We start from the raw sequence: 23,769 nt of genomic DNA on the forward strand, positions 1-23,769 counted from the left end.
ATCCATTAAACACAGTTTGAATCATTTCCTTGCCTCCCCCCCCCCCAAGGAAATGATTCCCAGTCGCAGGGTAATGAAATACTGGATTCAGATAACCACTCATAAACATCATGGTTTCCAACAACATTATTGTTTCTTCTTTTTGATCAACTCCTATTGGCAGCAGGGACAGAAGAAAACATCGCCGTCTTTTGACGTGGGATGCAGCTGCTGTGAATAACAATGTTGTGTTGCAGCCATAGGCCAAGGAAGATGTTCAGTGGCCTGTTTTGTGTTGCCAAGCTGGTTCCACCTCAAGGCAAGCCCTGGATGCGAAATACGTAATTTAGCAGGGGCTTGACTCAATGCTACTGAGTTCCCATGGCCCATCCTGATCCGACACCACACTGGTCCTCAGTGGAAGTTCTATCCAGCCTAGGTGGCCGTCCTCCTTTCCACTTTCTCCCCCTGAGAACCCTGCGAGGTAGGTCACGCTGAACGACTGCCTGTCTGAAACTCACCCACTGAGCTTCTAGACTCAGCAAAGGCTAGGACCGGCCTCTCGCACATCCCCGTCCAGCACCCTCCCTGTTGTGCCACGCTGCCACTCCCACCTGGGCTGGGCTGTTTAGAAGCAATGAGCCTCACAACTGACTGGGGGCTTCTAATGGGATGATGTAATTAGATCTTTGTAATCTAACAGCGTAACCCTTCCCATGCCGATTCCGAAGCAGGAGCCTTTGAGGATTCCTTTAAAGCTCGGTACGGAAAGTGCCGGCCCTCCAGATGTCACAGCGGGAGCTGCAATCCATCAACTTTTGTCAAGCCACAAGTTCCCAGTCCCTGTTGTGTACATGCACACCAACGGCATGTAGTTGGAGTTTGAATCCCTGCATAGGCACAGAAACTGTGGGACTGGGAATGTTCATCATCATGTCCTGCCATTAAGTCGGCTCTCACCGGTGGTAACCTTTTCCAAGGTAGGGAGTCCAGTACTCCGACGTGGTTTCCCCGCCCCTCCTTGTGAAGAAGGCCTTCTGGGGCTCTTCTCCCGGGAGACGCGGGGGGGACTCGAACTCTCCACCTCCTGCCGAAACCGCGGCGCTGTGGAGCCAGCGGGGCTGCTAACACCGCTTCCTTCAATATCCCACCCTCTTTCAGCCCGTTCCCTGGAGGGCGGGCGGCACAGCGAAGGGCGCCCGCCCTGGCCGGTCACCAAGCCCCGGGAAAGTGGCCCTCCCGACCGCCGCAGGGGAGGGCGAGGCTGGCCCGGAGCCCCCCCCTCCCCGCGGTCCCGTTTCCCGAGACCGGTCCTTTACACCCTTCGCTACCCCCGCCGCCGCCCCCCCCAACTCCCGGTAGTCCAGTTAGTCCCGATCTGTGGATGGGGAGTCCGAAAGCGGAGTGACTCCGGCGCCGGAGAAAGGCGCTCCGTCCCCTGCCTCGCGCGTGGCCGGAGCCACAAAAGAGCGGCGGGGGGCGGGGGGGGCGAGAGGGAGGGGAGAGGGAGGGGCCGGAGGGGGCGGGGCTTGGCCGGGGCGGGGCGGGGCGGGAGGGGCTGCGCGCCCAGTGGTCGCCAGTGCGGGCCGAGGCGAGGCAGAGGCGGCGGCGGCGGAGGAGGCAGCGCTGCCGGGCGGAGGGGCTGGAGCAGCGGCGGGGGCCGGGGCCGCGCCGAGGCGGCGGGGCAGGGCGAGTCCTGGGCGGCGCGGAGGGGGCCCGCGGCTGGCTGCGCTCCATGCGCCGGGCTCGGGGGGGCGCTCGTGCGGCGCCGCGGGCGGGTCCCCGCTGAGCGCTCGCTCGCCTTCCCGCCCCGCCGCCGATGTGAGCGGCGCGGAGCCCGACTGGCCGCCGGAGGGACCGGCGAGACCGAGCCCCGAGTCTCCCCCCCCCGCGCCCATCGGCAGCCAGGCAGGCGACGAGGAGCCCGGCAGGGTGAGCTCCGCCGGGGGCGGCGCGCGGGCAGGGGGGGAGGAAAGGACCGGGAACCGGGGAGGGCGAGGACGCCGAGAGGGGCCCGATCCTGCCTGCCCGAGAGCGGGGCGTGGGGGGGGGAGAGGCTGGGCTGCTCGGAGCCGTTGCGGGGAACCGGGGAGGGGGGGACTGGCCGCGCCGACCGCCTCGCCCGGGGCTGGCTCTGGCGCACCGACGGACGACTCGGGAGGAACTCGCCCGAAGTGCACGCGGGAGCGCGCGTGCCTGCCTGTGCGTGCGTGTGAGTGGGGGAGTGCTCACACGCACGCGTGTCAGGTAGGTGCCTCCGTCCCGATCCACATCCCCCGTCGTCCCAAGAAACCTGCTGCCTGAGGCGCGGCTGCACCCGGGGGGGGCTTCCCACCCGTCTCAAGGTCCGTGTCCCCCCCCCCCCGGGGGCGGCCGAGGCCTTTGGCAGGACGGCCGGGGGGGGGGGGAGCGCGGAAGGGAGGCGGACTTTCCCCGGCTTGTCAACCACAGGAGGTGGTGGTTTCCCAGCGAGGCGGGTCCGCGTGGATGATCCGAGACCCGCGGGGCCCCTTCGGCGGCAGTCATTCCCGTGGAGGGCACCCGGGGCTGGGAGCGGGACGTCCCTTCTTTTCGGACCACAACTCGCACCCGGCGGGGCCAAAGGCGGAGCAGGCTCAGGATTTGGGGAGTTGTAGTCCAAAAAAAAGTAGCCCAAGCCTTGCTAAACTGGGGTCGGGTTCTTTCCCATCCTGCTTAAAACGACGTGCCTGGACGTCCCCATCTCCTGGCTACGTGTATTACTCGGGAGTAAATCCCCCCCCCCCCAGAGCGTTCGCTAAGCTTTCACGCCCAAGTACTAAAGGCCAGTTCGGGGCTGCGGTTTTGCTAGGCGTCAACCAGGGAGCGCGGCGCAGCAAAAGCCGAAAGATAAAAGACGAAAAAGACCCGGGGGCACCTCGAAGATTAAGGGCGATGTTTTCACGGGAGCTTTCCTGGAACAAAGCCCCTTCTTCCGACCCGCGAGGGACATCCTGATGCCTGAAGGTCCCAGGAAAGGTCCCAGGAAAGGCGGCCTCCAGCGGCAGCCCGTCGTGTCTCGAAGGGGGGGGCCTCCGCGTCTTCGTCTCCTCCTTCGTGGTGAGGATTCGGGTCGGGGTTCCCGATCCAGAGGAGCCGAAGCGGTTGCCTCCCTCCCTCCCCCCCGGACGGGGCAGAAGGGGGGGAAGGATGATGTTCAGTTCCGGCGGGGGGGGGCGGAGAGAAATGAAAGTGCAGGCGGGCCCCCAGAGGATCGGTCCCTCCGACTCGCGGCGCTGAATGAAAGGGGGGAGAGACGGAGCGGGGCGCGTTTGCGGCTTGGCTTCGCGCACCTCGCGAGTCGGACTCGTTGGACGCCCCGAGAGCCGGCGGGACGCGAGGCCTCGTCGGCGCGGAGGAGGGCCGTTAGTCGTCGGGAGCCTGGAGCGCCGTCCCGCGGGGGGGGCCGAAAGGGCGAGGTGGAGCGAGGGCCGGCGGGCCGGGACGGGGGGGGGGGAAAGAGATCGGACGTTTCGGGCTGGCGTGCTGGCGGGGGGGGGGGGCGGATCTGTTCTCCGGGCCCTTCTCCCTTGGGCGCCGGTGACTCGGCGGTGTCCCTCGTGCCCAGCTGGGGAGGGGGCCGCTTTGGAAGGGCCGTCGGGGCCCCCGAGCGAGAGGACCCCTTGAGCCCAGGAAGCAAAAAAAGGGGGGGCTCTTGGCACTGGCCTTCCTGGGCGGGGTAGGGGGGGGAGTCCTCCGGCCGGCACCCCCGATCCCCCCCTCTAAGGCACCCCGGGGGGGGGAAGGGGGTCCCCTCTAGCTAGCCAGCTCCGGGCTGCGGGATGCAGTTTTTGCAGCTGCGTGAGAATGAGTGGCTGGGTTTCACCACTGGACGGCACTGCCCTGTTTGGGTGCCCGCTCCAGACCCCACGTCTTCGGGGCTCAGGGGCTCGGTGGAATGGGATGGAGGGGGGGCATGGAAGCCTCGGCGGCCCCGGGGGGCTGCTCTTCCCTTCCCCGACGCCTTCCCCCCCCCCTCCCGGCACTCGGACCGCAAGGGAAGGCGCCTCGGGCTGCGGGAAGCCGGTCCGGAGTCTCTCGGTCTTTGCAAGAATTGATCTCAATGCAGGTTGAATTAAAAACTCTGCCAAGAGATAACTGGAGGGGGGGCGTTGGGGGGGGAGAGAAGTGTCCATCAGTTGAGTGGAGACGGGGTCCCCGGGGAAGGCGAGGGCAGGCCTGGGAACTCGGTGGGACAACGTTAAAATCGTCTGAAGCCCTGCGGGACACCCACCGTGGGGAAACCACTTTAAGCTATTGAAACCCGCGTGTGCTCTAAATGTCAGCATGGAGCCTTTGGGGTTAAATCGGATCTCTTGCGCCGGCCTGGGCGTGTAAGGGGAAAGAGGACGAGGAGGAATAATAAGCGATGGAAATTGCGTGTTGACATGAAGGGGCACGAAGGGATGAGGGAATGGATGAAATCCTGGGTAGAAGGTGTGGGGGGGTCTTTTCGGCCACTCTGTGCTTTTACAAAGGACTGGCTTGCTCAACCCGGCACCCCCAGGAAGTGCTGATGGAGAACAGTGGTGTAGAATTTTCTGGGGTTCAGAGATCATCCCGCCCTTCGGTTTTCCTTCTGAAAGTAGCTTTCAGTTGTTGGGAGAGAAATGGATTTTCCCAGGGACCGTATATTGCTTGCAAGCTCTGCCCACTCTGGGGCAAAATGTGTGAAAATGATTGGGTTTTGTATTAAGAGCAGTTAGCTTTACAAAAGACCTGGTCTTGGTTTGTTGATCTTGGGCAGTGCAGCAGGTCTGGATTCTCCTGGAGGCTGTGGCTGGGGGGGGGGGGAACACACACACACACACAGGGGGGAGGGAGGGAGAGAGCTGTTTGCTTGTTCTTAAGGTCTGTTTGTTTTGTTTTATGTTATGTTTTAATGTCCAGATGGGGTTAAGAGGCGGCCCGGCCTGGCCTCCCCGAGAGAGATATTAAGAGTGCTATCCTTGTGCTGCTTCTGTAGCTTCCCTCGAATTAGCTTGGTAGCAGAAGGTAGTCTGGATCTAAGACTCCCGGGTGGGGGATTAGACTGGATCTAGGACAGACACTGGGAGGGGGGGGGTTACATACAGGGATCAGAGGGCAAATGGCCGGGCATGGGGGAGAGGGAGAAACCTATTGGAAGGGCCTGGAAGGCAGGCTTGATTCTAGCCAACTGGAGAGAAGGGGAGGCTGTGGGACGAACTGGGGGTGTAAGTATTAGAGGGGATTAAGTGTGCGGGGACAATGTTGATGCAATATACAGAATGTTTCAGGGGAGGAAGTAGATCAGTCTTTGTTTGTTTTGATTTGTGTGTGTGTGTGTGTGTGTGTGTGTGTGTGTGTGTGTAAGTCAGTCCTCCCTCCCCACATCACCTATGTTTAGCCTTGGAACTTTTCTGGGGGGGGCCAGGGGCAGAGTGCCTAGTAATCTCCCCAGGGTCTGATGCTGAAGTGAAGGGGGAGTCAGCAGTTGTTGTGGGTCAGGGGAGGGAGGAAAGAAAGAAAGGAGGGTCTGGGAGGGGGCTTTGGCAGGCCAGCCGGCCCCAGTCTCAGCTGGATCTGTTTGCTGCCCAGTGAATGGGCTCGGCTTGCAGACATTCTGTGCGAGGCAAAATAACAAAACAGGCCGGGAAGGCTTAACGCTGCCCTGCGCAAGTACTTCTCGTCACACTGATTTGTCCCAAGGAGAACTGGGTATATTTGAATCACAGCCCTGGGGATGAGGCAGATCTGGTCACGCGCTGCTGGAGAGAGGGCGCACAAGAGGATCCCTTTGTCAAGCTGGCCCAAGAGCCTGAAAAGGCGGCCGTTCCGGATTGCTCCTAGGGAACTGCCGTGGCATTCTTGGAGAAGGAGTCCCCCAAAGTAACTTTTCTAGGTTCAGCTTGCGTCTGATGAAGCTGAGAAGACCAGGGAGGAGAGGCCCAAGACATTTTGCTGCCTGAGGTGCAGTCGGTCTGTCAAAAGGCGCTGAACTCAAGTCTTATTTCCATGTTGGTCATGGGATGACATTGGAAGTAGCAGGCTAGTGAAGGGAAGGCAGGACACTTTCTGTGTCCAACATCGCTCCTTGGACTTAAAAAGAGGAGACTGGAACAGAAGGCTGACCCTGCTGCCTCCCAGCATCTGCTGCCTCGAGGCAGCATCCTCACCCTTGCCTCGTGGTTGGGCTGGCCCTGTTGAGAGGGTTGGGTTCTTTTTTTTAAAGGGCAAGACCGGTGATGAGGATGCAGCTTGATGGCATCTGTGCATGTGCAGGTTCACAGAAACAACCGCAGAATTGTTGGAAGCACCGTATTTTTCCATGTATAAGATGCCCCCCACTTTTCTAACCCAAAAGAAATCTAAGTGGGACTTAGCAAGTGTAAGGGGGAAGGGATCAAAGCCCTGCAGGATCTCTTTGATCCCTGCTTTCCCTTCCACTTGTTTTTCTCTCCTCAGCTTACTTTGGTGTACAAGACGACCCTCAATTTTGATTCTAAAGATTTTAAACAAAAGCATAGTCTTATACATGGAAAAAATACGGTACACCCCTGAGTAAGCTGGTGCACCTTCTCCAGCACTCCAGGGCTACATTTCCTGTAATTCCTGGACATCAGCCACAGTGGCTGGGTTTATTGAATCATCATCTGAAACTCTGCAAACGCACCAGTTTACCTGCTTCCAGCACAAACCGAGCAGTGGTGCTCTCTCACAAAGCTAGACTCAGCCTGTCGGTTCTGACTAAACATCTTGATGGTTCAACTTTGATCAGCCTGATTTTTTTGGGGGGGGGGGGTAATGTTTGTGAGATATCTTGCTAGTTCTCAGAATTGGAAAAGAAGAGAGGAGGCCGACTATGTGGACGGCTGACCAAAATAACAGCCTGGTGTGATTGTGACCACTGTGTGACTTGCCTCCCTTGACCAGAGAAGCTTACATCCAGCTTCAATTCAAGCTGGGCTGTTCTAGCTTCTAAAAATACACGGAAGGGAATTTTCATTCCATCTCTGTGAAGGGGGGGCGGCGGCAGGTGTCATAATTCTTCTAGAGCCACTGAGGAGGCGCACAGCTCTCTCTATTCCATCTCATTATGGAGATGGGAGAGGAAATTGTCCGCGCCTTTCTGCACGCAAAGCACATTGCCATTATTAATTATTATTCTGGAACTGCGTTCTACTTTGGCGGCCTGATCAGTGCTTAGCTGCCACTGGCTCTCTTAGGAGCCCCACGGTGCATTTGGGGGTGGAGGGATCTGGCTGGAAGGATAAGGCACAAATCTGACTTGCAAGCAACTCTGCGCTGCTGCTGCTGCTGTTCTGTCGGGGTGCTTTCCTTCCGAAACTGCAGCACGGAGAGGATTTGGTTTCCAAGACAAGAATCAGGTGCATGAACTTCCCCCACCTCCTTTGCAGTCATACTGCAGTGGTAATTCCAAGACTTGGATTCCATGGACAGCTGAGATGCACATGATGGTACAAGGGCAATATCATCCACTACGAAATACATTTTTCTCCATGGGTTGGAAGTTTGCAACAACAGAAATTAGTATCTTAAATTCAGACCGATATCATTTAATCCAAATGTGACGTTAAGAGTGATTCCTTGCATCCATTGGCTATGCTGGTTTGAGCTGCCGGTATCCGGCGTTCAAAACATTGAATAGAGCTGGGGAAAGTTGATTTTTGGAATTACGGGCCCTAATCTTTCGGCTTGTACTTCCTGTGCGCAGACGGATAGCGATGTGCTCAGGTTTATAGAGATCTAGGGGTATTCTGAGATAGAGAAAGGAGTATGTTGCCTTCCAGATGTTGGGCCTAAACATTTTACCAGCTTCCCTCGCCAGACAGAAAACATTGTAGGGAAGGACATCCTCTCCAATCTGATGTTCCTTGGATGTGTTAGACTTACGGCTCCCATCATCCCTGCCAGCATAGGCACAGGGGACAAAGAGTATCGTAATCCACCCCATTTGGCAAACACTGGATCATGGAAGAAGACTGATTTAAATGATGAACACTCCCATGCAGCTGTGGTCTCTTGGCCTGCCTGCGCACATGAGCAAAAGATGAGAACAAGAAGAAACTAAACTACTTTCTGTTGCTTACTCTTCTTCCATGATAGAAATTAAGATGGTGTACATTACACAGACTTCCTTAAAACTGTCCCATCCAAGTACAGATCGGACTGTGAAGCCGTTAGCTTCAGAAAGGTGGTTGTTGCATCTGGCCCAGCTGGCTATACTTCTGAGACCTTTGTTGATATTTTGGCGGGACTTGGTTCTAGACATAATGGAGAGGTCTTTGGTCATCTCCAACTCTGGAGACCTCGATGAGTTGGCCTTCAGCCTGGGAGCCATGTTTCCTTTATATACCACAACTTGCAAGGATCATTTTTGGACCGAACTCCTCGAATATCTCAGCCAGCATCCTCTTTTGGAAAGGAGCATTTCCAAGTCACTTCTACTCACCTCTCTGTAGCCTGCAGTCAACTGGCAGTTCAAACTAAAGAAGACTCATTTAATCAATGGATTTACCAATGTGTTGATTCACCAGGGACCAATTGATTCTACTATGGATTAGCAAAAAAATCTTTAAAACCCTCCAGTGTTTGGGGGAAAACTGAAGGCAATGGGAGGGTGGTAGGGATTCAGCTGTTGCAATTTATGGATCTCAAATTGGTTTCTCTTGTCAAAATGGGTGCCCTACATATTCCAGGGTTCCAGATCTCTTCCACCATTTCAGACAGGTGTGCTTTCCATGCCTGAAAATACCAGGGTTTAACCTGGGATATTTGACATGCCGTTTCTACTTGACTGCTGAGTTTAAAGGTGAACAATTTTGTGTTTATTAAAAATAAACATCATGGAAATGATTGATCTGTGTCCAGCTGGACACTACTGAACTGTGCAGGTGTTTTGTGTTGTTTTTCAAACAACATGGTATGTGGTTCACATGACTGTTGTTTACCTGGAAGGTTTTGAGGAAAAACATTATTGTAACCAGTATGGAAACCATTCATTCATTCATTCATTCATTCATTCATTTTATATACCACTCCCATTATTGTCACAGCACTACTCTGAGCGGTCCACGTTAAAATAGTTGTACATGAGTGGGATTGAAACTCTAGGTTGAGTAATACTGTTATTGGATAGTTCAAAAGTTACGAATAAAGAGATTTATGGGTCCTTCAAAGCTCATCATTAGTCTTAGATGTTATGAAATTGGGGAACAGGACAAGAAGCATAAAATCCAAACTCTTGTAGGCAGATTGATTTGCAAAATGGAGATTGTAGATTTAGGGAGGCATTCAGATAACAGATTGATGTCGTTCCCTTCTTGGTAGACAGAAGCCCAGCTGTGACCTCTGTCCATCTGTCTGTTCTGCTGGACGGGGCTCACAGGATCCTGTGTTGGCTTAGAAGAGGAAGAGTGGGGAGCAACAGGCGTTCACTAGATCCGCAAAGCAAGAGATCAAAGAGAGAAGTTAAAAAGTCAATGAAAGCCAAATGGGTAGTGGGAGAGGTGGAATCCTCATTGAAGTGCAGTCTCAAAGGAAAACATCTTCCTCTGAATGGTGGTGATTCCATTAGCAAATAGCAAGAGGGGCATATGTGAGCTATAAGTAGAAATACATTTCTAGAGTAGTAAGTTATTATTGAATTACTGTAAGAGTTGCAGGTGAGGTGTGGTGTTGTGGACAGAGTGACGGACTAGCACTTTGTAGTTATGGAAACAATAGGGGGTGGGGGTGACTGGTAAAGCCACTCTTTAATACCTCTCTTTGTCTTGGAATCCATAGTAGGGTCTCTATAAGTTCCAAGGTGACAGCACATCACTAACTAATTAACTAAAAGTGGTTAGATCCAATATGAGCTTTGGAATGCTCCAGAACTGTTATCCTAGCTTAGCTGGTTTCAAACTGGGTGGAGGGAAAGAAGCCAAAATGGAAGAGCATCTTTTTAATTTGGAGAGCAAAGACTTTTTAGGAAGCTTTATAATGGCTAGAAAGAGAGAGAATGTGGTAGATCAGGAAGAAACACAAGTTATTCTAGAGGTGTGCAAGTTTGTGTTTTGGACTTCTGGTCCCTGAATTTCCTAGACAGTTGTGCTCCAGAAACATGCCTCCTATTGTGCCATTCTACTGCTTTAAAGTAAGTCGTCAAGGAGTGGATTTTTGATGCTGACCCTCAGCTTCTTGGTACTGAATCTTCAGTTTGGTGCTCCGCTCCACTGGATTCGCACCAGTCCCTCTGGTGCAGGTCTAGAAAAAAGGGCTTAATGGTGGCTCACCAGCTTGCAGTTTTTCTCCCCATGCCTGCCCAGCCGTATCTCAGTGGAAAGAGGAAATGAAATCAAAATTGAGATGACACTTGAGTGGTTGACGGTATGGTTTCTCTACGGAAACAGGCTGTCCTGAAATAGCTGCATCACATGAGGGGTACATGACATGAATCTAAGTACCCAGGAAAAAAAATATGGAAAATGTCTTGGGAGGAATGATGTTTTTCCTCACATCTCATGGTTTGAACAGTATGATTTCGAACAATTCCATGCCCAGATCCGAAGATGATGGAGTAATTAAAGTTTTTAATCATCTGACTTGTGTGCAGGCCTCTTCATTGCTTGTTTCAGATTATCAGCATGGAATGGCATCTTCCCCCACATTTTTTGTTGTTGAATATATTGCTTTTCTCATTGAATAATGAATAAATTGTGCTGGCTCTCTCACTCTCTCTTCCTTTAAAAAAAACAACAACGAGATTGCTCCATTGGTTGATTGGATGGATGTGTTGAAATGCTCTAGAACAGCAGTTGCCAATCTTGGCTAACTCATGCGTTCTTGGACTGCAACTCCCAAAAGCCCTCACCTGTGCTGTGAGCTGTGCTGGCCAGGGTTCCTGCGACTTGCAATGCTAGGACCACCTCCATTACTAAAGTTTGGGAACCGCTGCTCCAGATGAATACAGTGGTGCCCCACATAGTGACGATAATCCATGCAGCAAAAATCGTTGCTATACGGATTCGTCGCTATGCGAAAATAAAAAGCCCATAGGAATGGATTAAAACCCATTTAATGCGTTCCTATGGGCAAAAAACTCACCTTTAAGTGAAAATCCTCCATACGGCGGCCATTTTGCTGCCCGGTAAGCAAGGAATCCAGGCGAAAACACAGTGGCCGGCCATTTTTTTAACCCGGCGGCCATTTTGGAACCGCCGATCAGCTGTTGCAGAATCATCGCTATGTGAAAATGGGTAAGCGAAACAGCTTACCGATCATCGCAAAGCGATATTTTCCCATTAAAAACATCGCAGTGCGATCGCAAAAACGATCGCAAAAACGTAATTGCTATGCGGATTTGTTGTTAAGCGGGGCGCCTGTTAAGCGAGGCAGCACTGTACTGGAGAGTGTGGCTTTTCCAGATGTTGGGTTGCAAATCCCATCAGCCCTCATCATTGGCTATGCTACCTGTCTCATGGAAAATAAGGAAGTAAAGAGCTGCTTTAAAAAAATGCAACTATAATAGGTAATTAACTGCTTGGGGCTAGGGGCTATACTTATAACTAATTTCTTTTCTATTGTAACTTTCTACAGTCTGTATTAGGGGATGCTGTGGTGGCTTGTTAGCCCATATGCTAGTTTACCCATGTCTCCCCATTAAAACATTGCCCTTGGCTCCTGGTTAAGGCAAGCACGTGAAGTCCAGAAGCTCACTGAAGGAAGGTATTTTGTAATTCTGTTGAGGGCGCTGTTTGCTTGGGTGTAATCCTGTTTGGCCCATAAACTGGGAGTGGGCAGAGCTGAAGTGGGGAAGGATCACCATTCTATGCTGCCCTGTCCAGTGGGCTGCTATGAAAAGGCCAAATCCTGAACCCCTTCCTTGCAGGGAACGTTTGAAATTTGGTCCATGGGGAAGCTGTGTGGCAGAAGAGGGTAGAATGGAGGGGGGGGGAAGAGGGAGTCTCAGTCACATCAAGATTTTGGAAGAAGGCTGTTAATGAAGGACGGTTGCCCCAGGGGCCGGACACTGAGTTGTGGATGGTGCTTTTATAAGCTGTCTCTCTGTTAATCTGTTCCAGCATAATGAAACAGGAATAGTAGAGGACTTGAAAGCATTGAGACAAATGATTTACAAAAATGCTTGATGATTTAGAGAAAATTGGATTGCAATGGTTTTGGCATAATCGTAGTCTACTCTAGTTGCGTCTTACTACCGGATTCCAGCTACTGTTTTGTGCCTTGTTCCAGTTGACGGTGTTAAAAACAAAAAACAAAAAGTAGATCTTGCAAAGGGTCGTGCTGGCTGTGGATACTGGTAGTTGTAGTCTGAAAAGCAGGCGTGTGTCCAAGTTCTGCTTGAGAAATCCAGTAAGGTAGAGGGTGGGCTTCGGGGAAGAGCATCCTCTTACATTTTCTCTCCTGATCTTGTTTCAGACAGAAAAAATGATTGCCTTGCCCACCCTGGCTATTCTGCTCCTCTTTGTGGTTGGCTATGGTTCCTCCGAGAACTCCAGTACCTCGAGAGGGTGTGGACTCGACATCCTTCCTCAGTATGTGTACCTCTGTGATCTGGATGCGATCTGGGGGATTGTTGTGGAGGCAGTGGCCGGCGCAGGAGCCCTGACGACGCTGCTGCTGATGCTGATTTTGCTGGCGAGGGTGCCGTTCATCAAGGAGAAAGAGAAGAAGAGTCCCCTAGGGCTGCATTTCCTCTTCCTTTTCGGGACCTTGGGGCTCTTCGGGTTGGCGTTTGCCTTCATCATCGAGGAAGACGAGACCATCTGCTCCATCCGACGGTTCCTCTGGGGAGTCCTCTTTGCGCTGTGCTTCTCGTGCTTACTCGCTCAAGCTTGGCGACTCCGGAGACTCGTTCGCCATGGCAAGAGCCCGTCCGGGTGGCAGCTCGCCGGCGTCGCCATCTGCCTAGCCTTGGTCCAAGTCATTATTGCAACAGAATGGCTGATCCTGACCGTGGTGAGAGACGGGAAGCTGGCTTGCCATTACGAGCCGATGGATTTTGCCATGGCGTCCACCTACGTCATGTTTCTCCTGGTGGTGGCTCAGGGCTTTTCTTTTTTCACGGTGTGTGGAAAGTTCAAGAAGTGGAAGAAGAACGGAGTGTGCCTCATGATCACCAGCTTCTTTTCCATCCTCCTCTGGGTTGCCTGGCTGGCTATGTACCTGTACGGCAACAAAGAACTTGGGAGGCGAGACCAGTGGCGAGACCCAACCCTTGCCATCGCACTGATATCCAGTGGTTGGGTGTTCGTGATCTTCCACGCTATCCCGGAGGTTCACTGCTCCATCTTGCCCTCTCAGCAAGAGAACACAACTAATTATTTCGATACATCCCAACCACGCATGCGTGAGACAGCTTTTGAGGACGACTTACAGCTTCCACGGAGCTACATGGAAAACAAAGCCTTTTCAATGGATGAACATAACGCAGGTAAGTCTTTTTCATAGAGTTTTCTTGAGAAATCTCCTATTTTCCTTGCCTGTGTATGCCAAACTGCCATGCCCCAGGCTTACTGTATTTTTTTCCATGTATAAGACACCCCCATGTATAAGATGCCCCCAATTTTAACCCCAAATTAAGAAATCTAAATGGGGCTTAGCAAGTGGAGGGGAAAACAGGGATCAAAGCCCTGCAGGATCACTTTGATCCCTGCTTTCCCCTCCACTTGTTTTTCTCTCTCTCTCAGCTTACTTCTGTGTATAAGATGAACCTCGATTTTTAGTCTAAAGGTTTTAGACAGAAGTATAGTCTTATACATGGAAAAATAGGGTAACTAATGGGACGGTAAAGGCCCAGATGCCAAAAATGATACTTACAGCTCTATGTGCAGGAAGTCCATGAGGATCTACAGGCCCGTTCCAACTTCATTATTCTATTCAGTGGTGCCTTGCATAACGAGCGCCCCGTTTAACGACAAATCCGTGTAGCGATGCGGATTTTGCGATCGCAAAAGCGATTACTTTGCGATGTTTTGAATGGAAAAACATTGCATTGCGATGATCGGTAAGCGTTTCGCTTACCGATTTTCGCATTGCGATGTCTAGAAAACAGCTGATCGGCAGCTCCAAAATGGCCGCCGGCTAAACAAAATGGCCGCCCGCAGCGTTTTCGCGCGGTTTCCTCACTTACCGGGCAGCGAAAATGGCAGCCGTATGGAGGATTTCCGCATAGCGGTGAATTTTCCCCCATAGGGGTTTCAATGCATTCCTATGGGGTTTTTTGTTTTGGATAGCGACGATTCCGGATAGCGACGATTTATCCGGAATGGATTATCATCACTATGCGGGGCACCACTGTAATTCCATGCTTTTGGAGGCTCCTGTTGTGTAACCCTCCTGCCTGCTATATTTATGTTTGAGTAGTGCAATTTGGCTACATAGGTAAGTAGTGCACATATGAATGAGGGTGGTCGTGTTCTTTGCTGAGAACATTCCTCTGTTTAAAGGTATCCTCTCTTTGAAAGGGAACTGTATGGTCTGGGAAGCAGAACACAAGATTAAAAAAAACAAAGCGGGAACCCAGGGCCTTGATGGTCCATTTTTACAGGTAAACACTTTCCACCTGGACAACTAATTGAGCAGCAGATGCACCATTAAGAACGGATTGAGCAACAGATGTCATGGGATACCCCCTGCATTTTGATTTAATTTTACAGTAAACCATACTTATTTCCAAATTTACATCTTTCCCTATAAATTAGCATGTGAACCTCTATGTAAATGTTGAGTTTTCTTTCATCCCCTTTTCCCTGGTGACATTTTAGGGGAGTGGGGAGTTTCACTGATGTCCACTGTAGCTTGAATTTCAGGAGGGTTTATTGTTGACCTCACCAAGTACAGGTGAATCTGCATGGGAATGAAGAGCCGTTGTTTCAGATTTATAATTAAAGACTGACCTTGTTTGAAGGGAATTGGTGCTCCTACAGAACTAGGTGAATAAAACTTTTTATTAAAAAAACCACCCGTCCCCAAATGAGAAAAAGTCTGACAAATATTAGCAAAGTATACGGTAGCAGATTAAAGACCACAGGGAACTTTCAGAAGATTGAAATTACAGACAGTGTGATTTAATTATTGGATCAGGGCTGCACAGATATTGGCTCAGATCCCTGCTTGATCCTGCAGTTTGCTTTGTAATCTTAGGCCAAGCCTTTTCTTTCAGTTTAACCTACTTTGCAGGGTTGCTTTATGGTTAAAAATGGAGAGGAGGACCACATGTGCAGCTTTCAGTCCTTGGATGAAAAGCAGAATACAAATGTAGCATATAGATATGTGTTCATATAAATGGGACATACAGTGGTGCCTTGCTTGACAATGTTAATTGGTCCCAAAAAAACCATCGCTATGAGAAAACATCGCTAAGTGAAACAACATTTCCCATAGGAATGCATTGAAAACCGGATAATCCGTTCCAATGGAACCTACAGCTGTCAAACCTATTCAATGCATTACAATGGGGGGAAAATTCACCAAAAATTAACGAAGAATCAGAACAAAGCCAAATTAAGTTTTCAAAGGTTTTACAAGGTGCACTAGCGATTCAAAGCATCTAAAACAGTTTTTGAACATTTTAAGACACTTTTAAAATAGCAAAAACGGACATCGTTAAGCGAAACAGGGGACCCAAAATGCAATTGCTATGCGAAGCATGGTCCCAAAATCGCTGAGCGAAAATCGCCCATAGAGAACATCGTTAAACGATGCGGAAAATTCCTCAAAAAACCCCATCGCTAAGCGAATTCTTCATTAAACGAAGCAATCGCTAAGCGAGGCAACATGTTGTATTTGAAGTAGGGAAGGGGGAGGCAACCTAGTGCCCTCTAGAATGTTTGGACTATAGGTCCCATCAGCCTCAGCTGGCCAGAATTGTGGGAATTAAAATCAGAGTGTACCAAGTTGCGTACACTTGAAATAAGACGATCACTCCGATTGGGGTATTTTGGAGCTTTGACACATCTCATATACTATCATGTTCTGTGATACATGCGTAATTCAACAAGAAAGGATCTTTTTTTAAGAAGCAGAAGAAAAGCCTAGCCATTTTTTTGAGATGAAATTCATTTCAAATGCAGAAGATCTCTGGTGCAGTCTTGCTGCACAGTACTGTACCATCTGCCCGACATAGGATGGGGTGGAGGGCAGCTTATGGCCCTAGGTTGTCCATGAATAATTTGCATTGATCGTTCAGTTGTAACTTGAGTTAAATGCAAAGCAACGTTCTAGCTTACCACAAAGGAGTGAAACCGAGCATGCAGCTGGATCAGTCCACATTATAGGTCACTACTATCAAAGCAGCCAATCGGATTACGAGGATGCAACTGTGGCAGAATTCCATAAAGATTATGCGCTGTTCACCTGCACTGAACCCGTCAGTTGCAGACTTAAACATATCCTTTGATTTTCTGAAGAGCATAACTCTGTTTCTCTCCCTCCTTCGCTCATCTTCTGTTGGCCTTCCCCAAAATGATGAAAAGAGCCAAGGATGAAGTATTTGTGATTTGAGAAATCCCGAATATATACATTTTTTTCTCTGTATCATCCAGCAACTACACAGTGTCTTGGCCACTGAAATTGTAAAAAATGTAGCAACCTTACTAGCTCTTATTTTTGCAATACAATAAATAAAAACGCTGGGGAGGGGGGAACAGGTAAGCCCAAACTCCTTCATTTTAGGGAGGGGATTGATCTGTCAAGTCCATCAGGCTGTTCTGCCTGACATCGGCCGGTAGCCATTCCATTGAGCCGCAGCTGGCATCCAGCGTTAGCTGTGGCAAAGAGGGACTTACCAGTGACGTGCGTAACTTTGAAAACAGTCTTTGAATTTGCCGGCTATTTCTCTTCTCTTCTTCCTTTTTCCTGTGGCATTTTGTCTTTTAACCTTGAAGCCATACAAGCAAGGGTGGTCTTGTCTTTAATCTGCATCCAAAGCTTGGCATATTTTAAGGCTTTTTATAAATGAGAACTATGGAATGAAATAAAGACTGCTGAAGGCTAAATTTTGAAATGTCTTCCATGGAATCCATACTGTTGATGATTGTGACTGAAGATCTGTTAACTTTATTCACCCTTTGGCTTCGCATGTAAGGGATAAACTTTTTAAAAAAAAATTTAAACTATAACAAAGGCAAAATCATATACATAAAACATATAAACTCAAATACAATAACTGCGTTCCCCACCACCATATACAGGACCTCTTGCCACCTTCTTCTTCTTCTTCTTCTTCTTCTTCTTCTTCTTCTTCTTCTTCTTCTTCTTCTTCTTCTTCTTCTTCTTCTTCTTCTTCTTCTTCTTCTTCTTCTTCTTCTTCTTCTTCTTCTTCTTCTTCTTCTTCTTCTTCTTCTTCTTCTATTGTCCTCTTCTTCAGAACTGCATAGATTCTTGATTTGGAGTTTTCCCCTTGATTTGGAGCTTTCCCGTCCAGCAGACTTCCTGACTTCTCATTTTGACCCAAAAGAGTAGGATCCCATTGATCATGCTGATGGAAGATTTCTTTCTAAGTATTCCTTCTAAGCTGTGTGTTTCATATCATGTCCCAGAACAATGCACTTCTGGAGTGGTTGACTAGTTTAAAATGGACTTTCTTTCAGCCATTAGCCCTCACAGTTTTTAAACTGGACTGACACAGGAAAGGTTCACAGTTTGGATGAAATCAGGGCGGGGGGATGTGTAGCCTTCCAGATTTTACTAGACCACAATTTTATCCACCTTGGCCAAATGAGAAGGACGGCGGGAGTTGTGAAATTTGGTCCCAAGTTCTCCATCTTTGCACTAAATGAAGATGAGATGCTATGTAACCAGAGCAGAAGAGTCTAGGATCCAACCTTGGGGTTCACACACGCTCTTTCCTGTGCCCGGGGAAGAATAAACCAGGATCCTGTTGCTTTGTGCCCAATTCCTGGCAAGGGGTTTCCATACAAGATTTTGTGGTTTAAGATAAACTCTACTCCGTTGTTAAACGAGCCAGCTACGTATTCCAAGTTGATGCTGCTGATCTTTTCAACAAAGCAGAATTAAAAAATCTGGGTTCATACGTAATGGGAAGCCAGGAATCAGCTGAAGCCAAAACCAATACCTTTTCCTCTTCCCAGTTGGGCAGGAGAAGCAAATGGGAGTGTTTGAAGCTGATGATAATATGCCTAAGTTCTACTCTCAGCAGCCCCAGGCGGCATTCGGCCGGGGCTGTTCGGGAACTGGAGCCCAGGATGTCTGTCCGGTCCCAGATTAGAAAATGGCAAAACAAAATCTGGCTTGGTATTTTGTCTGAATGCTGTCATCGTTTTGAACTGCGCCGAACTGTTTTAATTGCTGTTTTATGAACTGTTTATACGGTTTAGGAATCTGACTTTTCCCTATAGGTCAGTGTTGGTCCTTCTGTGACATGAGGTTTTTGTGTCCTTTTTTTAAAAAAACAGAATGCTACCGTACGTAGTCAGGGACCAACTGGGAAAAGGACAAGAGGCCTTCTTGACGTCACGAGGTTCACAGCTGGAAGTTACTTTTGGGGCTAGACTTCACTGGGGCAGCTTAGCGAATGGCGATAGCCGTTCGTTCCATCAAGCAAAGGGAGAATTTGAACAGCAGCATCACACCCCTTTTAGTCCACTGAAGGATGAGTTCCCTTTTGGCAGACAGATGCTGGCTGGTGGTTTCTGGGAGATCTAATCCAAGAAAAGGAAGTATCCAAGCTTTGATCTTGGTTGTGGGATCTGTTTGTTTGTTGTATTTCAGAATTATGTTGGGCAGAAAGCAAACGTTCTTTTCTCCCCTATTCTCTGTTCTCCTTCTCCCTCCCCGACGACTGTACGGCGACACGCAGCTTTACGGACTGCAGGATTTCGCAACGGCAGCTTGGGGAGCCGTCCAAGCGCCCCGTTTAGAAGCAACGTCTACCAGCCCACCGAGATGGCGGTGGTCTTGAATGGTGGGACTGTAAGTATCAAACTTTGATGCTCGAAGAAGCTGCCTTTTAGGGTGAATGCCCAACCTCTGCTTTCAACTAACTCAGAACTTGATGCCATTGGATGCTTGAATATATGGGAGAGGGTTGGGGCGGTTGGGAAGGGGGGGAGACCTTTCAGTAAATCTGCATGTGATGCTCCTTAAGATGACTCAGCTCCCAGTTTTATGGACATGGTTGTTTTGCTGTTTAATTGCTTTGGGGGGATTTCTCCAAAACAATGGGCTTTATTTCTCTTTAAAATGAACTATACTGCAAAGTCCAGTGCTAACGGGCAAGCCGATGAAAAGACAAAAGGCATGTTAAACATTTGGATTATTTCTTTCTGGATTGTTTCTTTTTAAAGCCATACAGTCCCTACAAAAAGCCCTCTGGGTTGCTGACACCGTACATCACCCATGGTTTCTGAACAAAGCTGGGGGCCGGGTGTCCCTCTTTTTATCTTTGCTGAACTCTGGGCATTGGTAGAAATGTGTTGCTTCCCAACCGAAATGTAGACCGAGGTGTGCCTAAAATGTGGATGTATGGAGTACAGTCCTGTTAACTCTGCAGCCCAGGGCAGGGCCCAGAACAGCTTAGGGAAACAGCTCTAAAAGCCAAACAGGCTTCTTAAATCTCATTTGCATTGTGTCCATTTAGCTGTATCTACTTTGCGCTTCTGGTTGTTCTCTGGTCCATCTTCCACATGAATGTCCATGCATACATCCGTTGGTGCTTGTGGGTCAGCTTCTTCTCCATGTGAAGTTGGGCTTGCATTGTTTTCTTTTATTTTGAAGGTCACCTGCGGAATCTATAAGGCAACCAACATTTTTATAATTCCTGCCCCCTCCCCATTTTCTCCCCTTCCTTTCCCTAAAGTACAAGGGGGGGGTCTCTTCCAGGTGGACTCCAGGCCACTCCTGTGGCCTGCCTAGCAGGTGGGAGGTGTTGTTGTGGCAGTCATTACCACCGCAAGCTAGAGCCTCTCTTGTGTTAACCCACTTGGAGAAGAGCTCAAAAGCCTGGCCGTGGCTAATGCTGCTCTGAGCTAATACCCTCCTGAGCTGAAATAAGCCCTGTGCCCTGCAGGCCCCTGACCCCCCCCCCCCACCTTGGATGCTACTGTTTAGTCGATTATACTGGCCTCTGCAACCTGGTTTTTTAGTCCCAGGATCTGAAACGCTGCATGCCACATGGTTAAAACTATTTGATGCTGCTTTTCGTCTCACGGCTTCATCCCCTTGGAATCTTGGGATTTATAGTTGGTGAGAATTCTCGGCTTAGAGAGCTTGCTTGCACTTTAATGCATTGGAGCGCAGAACGTCCGATATCTCTTCAAAGGAAAACATCCTAGGATACTGTGGGATGGAGCCGTGACAAGAGAAATACTGGTCAGATTGCTAGTACTCTACAGTGTAAATTCAGCCTTGAATCAGGGTTGCCAGGTCTTAGGGCCCTGGCTGAGATCTCGGGCAATTGCTCTGTTTTTCCGGTTTCCTTCTAGTGAGAGATCTCAGGAAGAGGAGGGGGGCACTTTGATAATTTGATGTGGCCTTAAGCCAAAAAAACCCTTCCTCCTTCCATTCCTGGCTGGAACCAGGTGTGAGTGGCTGAACACAGGTGTGATGGCAACTCCTGTAGCCAGCTTTCTTTCCCCTGGCTGTGCTGCCATATTACAATAGTTCTAGATTTTAACCTTGGTTTTGGCTGCAATTACCCAGATTCCTTCTATGGCCACTCGGCTTAGAAGCATTTCCCCTATGGCAGTGGTCCCCAACTTTGGGCCTCCAGATGTTCTTGGACTACCACTCCCAGAAGCCTTCACCACCACCTTGATTGGCCAGGATTTCTGGGAGTTGAAGTCCAAGAACATCTGGAGGCCCAAGGTTGGAGACCACTGCCCTATGGGATGCTGCTGGCCTGGCAACCCTACTCTTGAGCCTTTTTTGTAACCCTTCTACTTACCACCTTTCCATGACTTCCATCCCCATAGATGGGGGTGGGTGGGGATTTATGCTCTCTTAGTTGTTGTTGGGAAGGTCCATCAGACAGTGCCAGCCTGGCTAATGGTGATGGGAGAAGTAGCTCCACACTGAGAGGCCACAAGTTCACCTTGCAAAGAGGTGCAAGACACTGCAAGCATCCACAATTGACTGGGCCACTTGTTTCAGCAACTGGAGTGGAGCTTTCCAAACCAGTAGGCTGAATTCAAGGGTGGGCTTGGACAACTGCTGGAAAATCCAGGAGTTTCAGTCTACAACCGGCTTTCTTTGGCCAAGCTAGCTGAGATGATCCAGGAGCTGTGGGCTAGAACCTCCGGAGGGCCCAGCATTCCCCACCTATTAAAGGGAATACTAGTTTTTCCATTGCAAGATTGATCAGCCACATGATGAAGCCACATTTGTGTGTGTGCATGTATGTGTGTGTGAATCTTTAGCTGCACATACTTGGGACTCATTCTTACTGAGGCAGTCAACTTATGTCTGGGTTATACCACTTCTAAAGTACAGCTGATTGCTTGGCATAATTTGACTGCTTTATCAGAGGCAATTCATATATATATATATTTACTATTTGTGTGTTTATTAATGGAGTAGCATTCAATCATGTAAGACTTTGCCTGCAATCTGAAGTGGAACAGCTCAGAACACAGTCTGGCTGCCTCTTTGAGAACTAGTGTGTTGTGCAGCCCTATATTGTCTATTTGATCACGGTGTTCATTGGGGCGTGTGTACGCGCAATGTAGCCTTTCTTTAAAACAGCAATTTCTTAACAGTCCAGAATGCTTAGTTATGTGGATATCCTTATCCTTATTTCCAGATTCCAACCGCTCCACCAAGTTACACTGGAAGACACCTATGGTGAAAAGGCTTATAGGAAAAGAGGGAGAGACTGAGAGACTCCATTAACAGATGTTATTCCCTGGGAGTGTGTCTTTTTCTGTGGGGAGGAGCAAATGATGCTAGTAAAAGAACACCAGGAGAGCAGAGTCCCCACTTGGGAACATGTGAAGTCCTGGATCTAATAGATTTTCTTTTTTAAAAAAAAAAAAATTAAATGTGAGCACTATTGAATTGATAAGCTAACCACAAAAGCAAACCTCTCCAGTGAAACATAAGCTGAAACTAAATTTAAAAATAGCTGTAGGCACACTCTTTTTTTAAAAAAAAGAAGGAGGAGGAGAAGACGTGGGGGAGGGACATGGCCTCCCAGAATGACTGGAATCAACATGTGCTAGGCAAATGTGGACTTGATTTGGCCACCAATTGGTTTGGAAAGAATTAAAACGGAAATAAATGTTCTGAATCTGTGTTGTCACAAGGGATTGCCCCCATTCAAGCCCCACCCGGGAAAACTAGTCTTGTGACTTCATCAAGCCATTTTTGGGAGCAGAAAAGGTCACAAGGAAGAAAGGCCCCCGCCATGTCACTCCCAAGAATCATCTTAGGATAAGCCTTATTCTTCCCCATGGGGCCCTTGGAATACTTTTAGATCAAGCAAAAGAGCCCATGGTTTTGTTTTCATATCCTATAGACTGAGTTTCTAAGGTGAACTTTGGGGAGTGAAGACAAGGGTGTGTTGGCAAAATCCTCATCCGATGCTTGAAGTTGGCTGATCTACAACACTGCCTTCTTTTAAACAGCGGTAAAATAGCCATAGGGGCGGTCTGCATCTTTATCAAGGTTGCTGGCCAGTTTCCTTTTTGTCCAGAAAGCAAAAGTAGGAAAGTTGCACAGCCAACTCTATGTGGAAGGGTGGGGCAGGTTTTGCTCTGCCTCTGTTACGGCCCGTGGCCGTGTTGGAGCTACACTTGAGAAGGGGCTTCCTGTTGAATTGCGCTGCAGTTTGGGGGCAGGAAGAGAATGCAGAAAAATGCAGCCGAGCTCAGAGCCATGGAAAAAAAAAAAGACACGCGTGGGCTACCTCTGGTCCCATGACCCTGCATGAAAGGAAACCTCCTGTATCTTTCACAGAACTGAGTTCCTCCTCACCCAGCTCCTGTGGATTGCAGTGATAAGATGTTCCTTGAAAATGAGAAAATGTTCAGGTGCCTCTTGACTTATAACAATAGATCCCTATCCACCCACCCGCATGGCCCCACCCCAGTTGGACACTGAAGCCTCATTGACTGCAATGATCTGCGCATTTTATTGCATTTTCTGGTGCATCCTTTTATGGAACCTTTTTTAAAAATGGGATTATTTTCACATGGGTATTGGGAAAGCTTTTTTTTTTTTCCTTAGAGACTCCCATGGTCCTGCTGCCTTTTCATATTTCTATGATTTTAACAAAGTTCGGCAACGCATTCCTTCATCGTTTAGCATTTAAATACACGTCGGGCATGCAAGCCGTCATCGACATCCCGCTCAGAGCTCAGGAATGTTGTTTTTTTGGGGGGGTCTACGGCTGGGGGACTTTAAGGAACCCCCAGAAGTAACATCACTAAGCTCTGCATCCATTTTGCTGGCCAGCATCGCTCTCTGCTTTCCTAGAGACTAAATGCAATTGAGGTTTGCTTGTGTTTTTTTAGAAAAAATATAATATATATAAATATAAATATGACATTACATGAAGGTTACAAAGTATGTAGATGGATGAAATTCTTTTGCATCTGTTCTAATAAATATATTCTATTTTCAAATGTTGAATAAAGAAGTATAATATACAAGTAATTTGGCAGCTTTGTAGGATAACCCACTGTATCCTGCAGGGGAAAGACAACTGGTTGTGTTTTGGGAAATGTTTCTATTTTTTCTTCTTGTACTTGATCTTGTAGGTTTTGCCTTAGTTCTCACTGATGTATTCTAACCATTGTATCTGGGCATTGCTACTACTTGCAAGGGCAG

The 23,769-nt window shown here is 49.1% G+C and overlaps 1 protein-coding gene across 3 annotated transcripts; it reads left to right on the forward strand.

Moving 5' to 3' along the window:
- Positions 1 to 1,590: 1,590 nt before the first annotated feature.
- GPRC5B (G protein-coupled receptor class C group 5 member B) lies at positions 1,591 to 23,591 on the forward strand. 3 transcript variants are annotated; one of them, XM_072982325.2, is made up of 4 exons: positions 1,591 to 1,911; positions 12,400 to 13,414; positions 18,803 to 18,915; positions 21,743 to 23,591. In XM_072982325.2, the coding sequence occupies exons 2-4, from the start codon at positions 12,409 to 12,411 to the stop codon at positions 21,785 to 21,787; spliced, it is 1,164 nt and encodes a 387-aa protein (XP_072838426.2). In that variant the 5' UTR covers positions 1,591 to 1,911; positions 12,400 to 12,408; the 3' UTR covers positions 21,788 to 23,591. The 3 variants fall into 3 exon arrangements, with proteins under 3 accessions (XP_072838426.2, XP_078237362.1, XP_072838425.2); XM_078381236.1 differs by lacking the exon at positions 1,591 to 1,911 and adding an exon at positions 2,741 to 3,057; XM_072982324.2 differs by lacking the exon at positions 1,591 to 1,911 and adding an exon at positions 3,265 to 3,416.
- Positions 23,592 to 23,769: the final 178 nt, after the last annotated feature.

The sequence above is a fragment of the Pogona vitticeps genome, chromosome 13, assembly GCF_051106095.1.
Source record: "Pogona vitticeps strain Pit_001003342236 chromosome 13, PviZW2.1, whole genome shotgun sequence".
NCBI classification, from domain to species: domain Eukaryota; kingdom Metazoa; phylum Chordata; class Lepidosauria; order Squamata; family Agamidae; genus Pogona; species Pogona vitticeps.

Excerpts from the sequence above, each read along its gene's own strand:
- GPRC5B (XM_072982325.2), top strand. The coding sequence starts at position 12,409 with ATGATTGCCTTGCCCACCCTGGCTATTCTGCTCCTCTTTGTGGTTGGC. Across the intron at positions 13,415-18,802 it reads AATGGATGAACATAACGCAG|CTTTACGGACTGCAGGATTT; the intron begins GTAAGTCTTTTT and ends GGCGACACGCAG. Across the intron at positions 18,916-21,742 it reads TGGTCTTGAATGGTGGGACT|ATTCCAACCGCTCCACCAAG; the intron begins GTAAGTATCAAA and ends CCTTATTTCCAG.